The sequence below is a fragment of the Phaethon aethereus genome (genome assembly GCF_964289735.1).
Source record: "Phaethon aethereus genome assembly, chromosome: 10".
NCBI classification, from domain to species: Eukaryota; Metazoa; Chordata; class Aves; order Phaethontiformes; family Phaethontidae; genus Phaethon; species Phaethon aethereus.
The window spans coordinates 13,337,615-13,345,703 of record NC_138586.1 but is presented as its reverse complement, the minus strand read 5'-3'; the positions used below and the strand labels follow the sequence as shown (position 1 = coordinate 13,345,703).

The window sequence follows — 8,089 nt, the reverse complement described above, 5'->3', positions numbered from 1 at the left end:
TTTCAGGCTTTTTTTTCCTGTGTGCCGATTTCATCTTTAAAGGAGAGGGAGGGAAGCCTGATGGATGCTATAGTTGAGATTGTTGTTGAGGGGCATGTGGGGACACCCTTGCAGAGGGCTCCACACTATGGATTTTCATCTGGGAGTGGAGCCATTGAACTGCCTCTACGAGTGCTAGTAGTAACTGAATTTTAACTTTGGGGCTTGCAGTGAGCTGGAAGTTGGAAATGTCAGGCAAACCCCAGCCTTCGGCGGAGGTTTTCCCCGGAGCAGCACCTGGCGGTGGCGGTGCGCCTGGCCCCCTCGGCCCTTCCGGACTACGTCTCCCAGCGGCCCTTGCGCCGCGGTTGGGGGACGCTCGCGGGTGCTGCTGGGAGTTGCAGTCGCGGGCGGAGGCGGGTGGTGCCGCGGCCATGCGGAGGTGAGCGGGGCGGGCGGGGGATGTGGGGCCGGGCCGCGCTGGCTCCGGGCGAGGTTTCCTCGTGTTTTAAGAGCCAGCGTGGAGCTCGTGTCAGCCTCTTCTCCGCGTGACAGCACGGCCCGGGGATTCTTCCGGCTCCTCACCGGGCACGCCTTGCGTTTTGGGCGGGCGTCAAACCCTCCCGGAGCTGCCGCGGTCCGAGAAGTGGCAGCGAAAGCTTTCCCCCGAGACTGGGCCGCGCGCCACCCCCCGCCGGTGCAGAGTCGGCCCAAAACGGCTTCCCGGGCCAGGCGTGGGCAGCCCGCGGAAAGCTGAGCCGAGCGGGTGCCGGCGGCCCGGGGCGGGGCGGCCCCGTGCGGGGCGGCCGGCGGCAGCCGGGGTGTAGCAGCGCCGTCTCCAAGAGGGGTCAGCAGGGCCTTTGCTGCCACGCGAGAGTGCGCGCTGTCCGTCCGTCTGTCTGTCTGTAAGGGAGCAGGTGACCCCAGGAAGGGAAAAGGGGGCTTTCCATAGCGTGTTGCTCAAACGCACCACGTCTCTTCTTCCTTGCGGTTTTCTTTCGTGGGTCGTTTGAAACTAGAAATGTCTGTTTAGATACCCATAGAAAATAACTTATCATCAATGGAAATAAGATTGCACGTGATTTAAAAAAAAAAAAAGTTCTGTGGGCTATTTTTTAATGTTCTCAAAGTTGTCCCAAATCTGTTGGCTTTTCTAGTTAACATTAGTGGCAGCTTTGGTCAAGTAGTTTTGCTTCCTTCTTGTGTTTTAAATCCTGTAAAATCAGTCAAGCAGGTAGAGGGGCTGTAGCAGGGGTGTGTTTTGAACAGTGTTTTCTCCGTTGCCTTTCTGACTGCCTCCGTGCTGTGCTTGTGTGCCCCAGGGTCAACAGCAGCCTGTCCAGCGATGAGCTCCTTGTGGAAGACTTGGAGACTGAAGGAGAAAGGCAGCTGAAGAGCCTCCTTCACCACCAGCTTGATACCACTGTCTCCATCGAGCAGTAAGTCCTGATCTGGCCCCTGGGGGGCTGCTGGAGGGGCTGGTGAGCAGAGTCTGGCCGTGTTAGAGACAGCAGCAGTGTCACCTTGCTGGGACCTCCTCCCTGGGGAGATGCTTGGTGTGGACTGTTGTCTGCCAAAACAGCTGTGCAAATCCTTCCTTCTTTGCTGGGTCTCCTGCCCAGACACCCCAGCAGGAGATAAGCACTCCTTGTCTCCTGGAGCAAACGCTGGCCGTAACTTATTTTCAGCTATTACATGAAAATAGCCGATTTGCCTGAGTCAGACGCGGGGTTGAGTTTCTTGGCTGGCAAGCTTATGCCCGCCAGGCTGGCCTACATTTGTACCTGTGGGGTGCTTGATGTTGCAGTGTTATGAGGTGCCTTCTGCCCGTGTTGGGGTAGCATCCTGCCCTGCAGGATCTCGTGGGCTTGGAAAAGGGTCGGGAGAGCGTGGGTCAATTGTGTTTTGGAAACACGGCATCTCTGCATAGGTGTAGCAGGACCAAGCATGGTTGGCAGGAGAGGCCAGCCCCTTTCCTATTCCCCCAGTTTCTCAGTGCTAAGTTGTTTCTGCTGTTCTGTTGCTTTGGGTTATAGATGCAAGTCAAAGCGGAGATGCTTTGCCCCTGCAGCTTTTTACAAGCCTTTTGGGGAAGAGGCTGCGGGGGCTTTGACCTTGTCACAGTTCCAGGCCCTGCAGGAGAGCAACAAAGAAACTGCCTCTCTCCGGGAACTGGGGCTCTCCGACTCAGAGATTCTGCTCTGGAAGAACCGAGCTTCAACAGGGAAGGTAGGCATGCTCTGCTCTGATGTGAACATGGTTAAGTCCCTCTAACCCCATGGCCTGTGGCTGCCTGGTAGAAAACTCAAGTCCTTTGTAAGCCCCCTGGTAAAAAATTGTCGCTCCATGTATCTCTTGCTTTTAGGCGAGCATGATCACACATTTCTCCTGGCCTGTTTTCTGTGGTGGAATGGTCTATGCTAAAAGCTATGGTGAAGAGAAGAGTTGGTCCTTTGGAACACAGGAGGACCTGATTATATTCCTGCCTCTGCTTTGATGGTCTCAAGCAAATCATTTCACCTGTTTATAGCTGTGTAAGAAGGATTTAAAGGCTGGAGGAGAAAAAGGAGAAAACATTTCAAAGTGCCTCAACCTCTTCCTTTCTGTATTCTGACACATTCCTGGATCCCATGGCTGGCTTGGGATAGCTGTCTGTGGGGAGGGTTTTGTACGTTCTCCTCAGGGGCTTGCAGATTCTTAAAGGGACTTGAAACAGCCACGTAAAAATAGCAGTGCAGAGCTGTTAGGCCAGGCGTGTGATTGCAGTGATGTGCTTTTCTTTGGGTGTAGTTTGCCGCAGAACAGTGCCAAAGCAGGTTTCTCCCCTTCCCCTACCTTTACCCTTTTCTTTCATGTTCCAGAGAGAAGACGCTTTTGGGGTTGTTCTGTGTCAGATTGACTAGAGTGTCCTGCTCTTAATTTGAAAAACCAGAAGGTGCAAAATAGGTCTTGGGCTGACCCTTGGCTTCCCTCTGTCTCTCCTCCTCTTCCTGAGCAGTAGCTGTGTGCAGGAGGAAGCCATCTGCTGTAATCATGGGTTTGCCTCTCTTCAGATGAAGTCATTACTTGCTTTAGTTTTTAAATGCAAACCCAACCCTGCTGTGGCCTGCATTAAAGCTTGGGTTAGAGAGGGGTGGTGTTAATTTAAGAATGAAAATTAATGTCAACAGCACCAGGTGTTGTATTTGGCATGAAATGAGCTCTGGGATGTTAAAAAATAAAGATTAGCATGGAAAACACTACTCTGACAGAAAGAACCAGTGACACTAGGGTAGATCATCTACAGCTTGTGAGAGAAGAAGAATATTTAGACCGAAAGCCCAAGTCAGGTAGGGTTGTGCAGCTTTGTATGTGGAGGCCCTGAGTGAAAGATTCCACCAAGGAGGAATCAGCAGAGACAGAGAGGACTTCAGATTGCCTGTGGAGCTCTCAGTAAAGTACTGAGTGCAGGCTTCTGTTATTTTCAGCTGCTAAGTTGCAGCTTTTTTGAAAATAAAGTACTACAAATGATTTCCTGGAATTGCTTTTCCATATAAACAGCGTTTTGTCCCCCAGGGAAGCTGTGAAATGGTGAATGGAAGCCATGAAGATGTGGGCCCATGCAGTCAGGTGGGAAGGGAGAGGTACCCATGGGAAAGTCTTTGTTAGATTGTGCTCAGTGCAGGGATAAAGCTTGGTTTCTTGCCTGAGGCTGAAGGATCTGTCATAGTAATTCTTGACCTGAACTTGAGAAAAGAAAATCTACCTACAGCCCCAAAAAAGTGTGTTCTCTGAATTCTGATAGAGGTAGATGGGGGAACAGAAATGTCCCTCCATAAGTTGGGGGATGTCTCTGTGCTTTGACAGCACAAGTCTGGTGAATCTTAGAAGTGCCCTGGCTCTGTGCCAGGTTTATTTATACAGGAATGCTCGCTCGTAGCCAGGGTAGCTATGACGTCTGTGCTGCAGTAGCTGGGTGGTTTCTGGGAGCTGGCTCATGTGAAGCTGGTCAGGGGTTTAGTCCTCAGCATAAACCTACCCTTGGGTGCCAAGCGGCAGCTTGGGGTCTGCTTTTCAGCAAATACCGTTCTCTCAGTGATGCCACGGTCATAGAACAAAAGCTTGGTGGAAACTTGTGCTCAGGGATGCTATAAGCATGACAAAAGAAATGCCAAAGGGGGATTGTGCAGTTACTGTAAGTGGCCTTAGAAAATGGCTATAGCTGGCAGAGGCAGGGACTGCTGGGACAGAGGAATACAGGCACCATCAGTGAGGCCAGTGGAAAGAAAGCAGCACAGAAAGGTCAGGAGAAAGGGGCTCTTTTCTCCACTTTTCTCAAGAACTGAGTCTTGCTGTGTGGTTGTATTTCTGTCCTACCCTTGCAGTAACAGGACCTCTTGGTGACCTGCTCTTTGGGGCACAGTTCCTAGTTGCACCCACTCCAGGGCTGGAGGATGTGAAGTTTGACTGCTGGCTGAGTCTCTGAAAAGGAGGCATGTGCCATATCTGAGCAAAGCTGTGCCTGTCTTCCAGGGCTCTGGGCTGGGAGCAGCCCCGGAGGCCACGCAGGACCGACTCCATGCCATCCAGGAGAAGATGGAAGAGCGTCAGCGCATACTTGCTCTGCCCCAGAGGTTTGCTGGCAGCAAGCAGCTGAGCCGGCGGGAGATGGAGATTGAAAATGCACTCTTTCAGGGAACAGACCGCCACTCCTTCCTCCGGGCACTCTACCACCAAGGTTTGTGGGCTCAAGGCTCTTCCTGCCTTTGCTCCAGCACAGAGAGCCGGGGAGTGTGGGAGTCCAACACATTTCTGTCTGGCCTTCTGTCCCTGAAGACGTGGTTCTGTTTTGGCACTGTGTGGGAGGAGATATTTTCCTGTCTTACGTGAGCAGATTGAGAGTGGGCTCTCTGAAGGGTTTAATATAGGGGCTTATAAAGCCCATCCCTGTTTGGAGAGCATGGATCTCACTGACGTGCTGCATGTACTGCAGAGCCCAGCTCGGTATGTGAAAGAGCAGCTGGGGTTATGCTTTGGTAGAGCCCAGAGGTCCCCACTGAACTGCACTGAGTGACATGAGGTGCCTGTGCGGGGCTAGAGATCGTCCCTTCTCTGATTTAACTGCAGTCTAACAAGGATGGGAGGGAAGCAGAGGGACAAAGCAGGAAAGAGTAGGGGTGACTAGGTGGCCCTTCCCAGTAGCCAAAGAGGAAATGGAGCCCAGTTGCTGATTCCCAGTACTGTGTCCACAGGATGACAGCATTTCTCGCCCCAGCAGTGTTGTCCCTGACTCTGTGGCTTAATGTAACTTTTCCAGTTGCAAAGTCAAGTGTTGTCCAGAGATGGCAAAAACTGCTCCAGTCTCCTTTTGCTGGAGAACATGCAGGCATGAAGCTCCAGCCCAGACTGATTTTTTTATGTAAGACAGTATTAAATAGAAGATGAGGAGCAACTTCTGAACTCCACCTCCTAAATCCTAAAACACCACTTCGATCAGTGTTGATGCTGTTCAAGCTACGATGTCCAGCTGACCCAGTGTCCTCTAGCCCCTGGTCCCTCCTTTGTTGTCAGTGTTGCGGCATTTAGCAAAACCAAGAGGTAGCAAGGTTGAGGCTTGTAGGCTGGGAGATGCCCTTCTCACTTCTGTCCTCATTTCCATTAAATAGAGCAAAGGAGATATCATTGGTCAGTCCATGCCATGGACCTTCTTTAAACCCAGGAGCTTAATCTGATGTCCCTGGAAGCAAAAAGTTTATATTCCACATAGTGATGTAGAAAGGCAACGTAGCATATCCTGGCCATGCATGCAGGAGGAGGAAGGTGTGCTGAAATGTGGCTGCAGATAAGCTAGTGAGGACATCTCTGGAAGAAATGAGGTCTGTACAAAGCACTGCTGGAGCTGCTGCTCTCTGCAGGTTCATCCTGAGCCAGGACACCAGCACTTGCTGGCTGCTGGGGCTCTTCTTGTTTTATCAAATAACCTCCAGGGCCTGGTTGGCAGATGCATGGAGGCTGGGTCGGAACAGGGTTTCTCCTGTTCTGTGTTTCTTCTCACAGTCTGTGCGTTTTCCAGATTCTTGGTGGTAGTCACATTACCACGTTTCTCTGTTGTGTATTAGATGACACTCAGAAGAGAGTAATAGATGAAAAGGACCCCATGGTTCATCTGGAGAGTGTTTACCAAGAGCTGCTGAGCAAGAAGTGTCCTGAAGAAGTCCAGCCTACCAAGAGTGACCCATGCTTGTGCCCTTCCGTGGCCCCACAGACCCCTGAGGAGGTATCGCTTCCAGAGCAGGAAGAGCAGGCAGAACAGGCAAAAAGTCCCAGCGGTCCTGCAGCAAGGCCCCACCAGTCCCCTCCAAGGTTTGTGGTTATCAAAGAGCCTGTAGAGTTTATCCCAGAAGAGGAGATCTGTAAGAACCGTCTCTCAGAGGAAGAACTCCGGAATATACCCAGGTTCTCGTCCTACCATCCTGGGGAGCCCAACAAGGTACGTTGAGAGGAGCCAGGATTTATTCCTCACTAGCATGCCCTGAAGCTGCTTCAGCAGGGAAAGGCTCTTCCTTGCTCTTGACTGGCTGTTGCCTGGAGGGTGCTTGGTTGACCCACTGTGTGAGGGAAGGAGACCTTTGGATCTATTGGGAAGTTGCCTGGCCTGGCAAAGAGCTCTACTTCAGACCCCAGCCCTTCCTGACTCTGGCAGGTCTCCCTGTTTCAGCCTGACTGAGACCAGCTGTGACTTCACTCAGACTGTGCTTAACTGGTAGCTGGAGCTTATTGCATTTTATATTTGTAAAACGCAAGATATATTGCCTATCCACGTATTATATTTATAAATAGCTCCAGTTGGAGCTATCAGCACTTGGCACAGGCAAGCATGATGATGCCTTCAGTCCAGAGCTGCACTTCTCTGTACACCCACCTGTCTTCCAGATTCCACCGTTAGCATGTGGGTGGATGAAGGACTCTGGGACCAGACTGAAAAGTGTTTTTGCATGGCACAGGCCAGCTGACCCTCTGTCTCTCTGGAAAAGGTGCTGTACTTGAAGAACCTGGGCCCTCGAGTGACGATGGAGGACCTAGTGTCCTTGTTTGCTCGTTTCCAGAAGGAGGACAGCCCACTGATCCAGTTCCGCCTCCTGAGTGGCCGGATGAGAGGTCAGGCTTTCATCACCTTCCCTGGTGAGTCGCTGCCTTGTGTGCTTCTCAGTTCTTCCTTGACCACCTAACATGCCACATCTTCCCGCAGGGCACTGGGCTAGCACCAACCTGCCCTCCAAAGAGAAGGAGGGGAGTTCACTCCCGCTTCTTCCTATCATGTCACAGTCTTTTCCCTGGAGTGGAAGAGGATTCATCAAAACAGACGGGATGCAGTCTGTGATGTGCCATATTCATATCCAGCACGTTGCTGTGGTTGGAGGATCCCAGCGCCACGCTGGATTGTGGTACAGGCTGAGGGTCCATGAGCCAGGAACATCTGTGTGAACACCATATGTGTCTGCCAGAACTTGCCGTGTAACCTGCGCCCGTTTTGCTCTCTTGTTGCAGATATTCAGTCGGCCCAGGACGCCATGCTGTTGGTGAACGGGTACAATCTGCAGGGGAAGCCGTTGGTGATTGAATTTGGGAAAAGCAAGGGGCACTCATCAGAGGCTGATTCTGCTATCCCCTGCTCCTCTGCTGGAGAGAATCTCCCTGCCAAGTAAGGGATGGAGAATGGGGAACCTTGTGGATTTGCATAGGCCATGGGAACTCCTTGGTCATAACTGGGACAGTGGAGGACTGTTGAGAACTTAACATGCAGGTCCATAAATCTCAAAATGGGGAAGGGAGAGAGCTGGGGACTAGATTCTTCCTTGAGAGAGATGGGCACTGTCTTTACACTGTTGGGGTGTACTGGCTTTTTCCTCGTGTTCTACATGTGTGCCTGCCTTCTCAGCCCTTTGTGGCAAGGAGGGAGGAAGCCATGTAAATAAATGTATTTATTACAGTATTTCCTTAGTGTGTGTTTATTCACCTGTGTTCTGCCCAAGTCTTCTAGAGCCGAGTGTGCTGTACTCTGCTGATGCAGGACTGTCTCAGCAGAGTTCAGTCCTGGCTGCTGGAAGCTGGAGCACCTGACTGATGCAGG

General features: G+C 51.7%; 1 protein-coding gene across 1 annotated transcript; it reads left to right on the top strand.

Annotated features, from left to right (window-relative positions):
- Nucleotides 1–227: 227 nt before the first annotated feature.
- RBM41 (RNA binding motif protein 41) lies at nucleotides 228–7,832 on the top strand (the record flags this gene model as incomplete). The annotated part of the gene is given in 9 exon segments (XM_082004183.1): nucleotides 228–288; nucleotides 535–659; nucleotides 661–713; nucleotides 1,302–1,418; nucleotides 2,016–2,208; nucleotides 4,492–4,696; nucleotides 6,078–6,448; nucleotides 6,993–7,140; nucleotides 7,507–7,832. Coding segments are annotated over 9 exon segments (1,431 nt in total). The 3' UTR covers nucleotides 7,665–7,832.
- Between the last annotated feature and the right edge of the window lie 257 nt (nucleotides 7,833–8,089).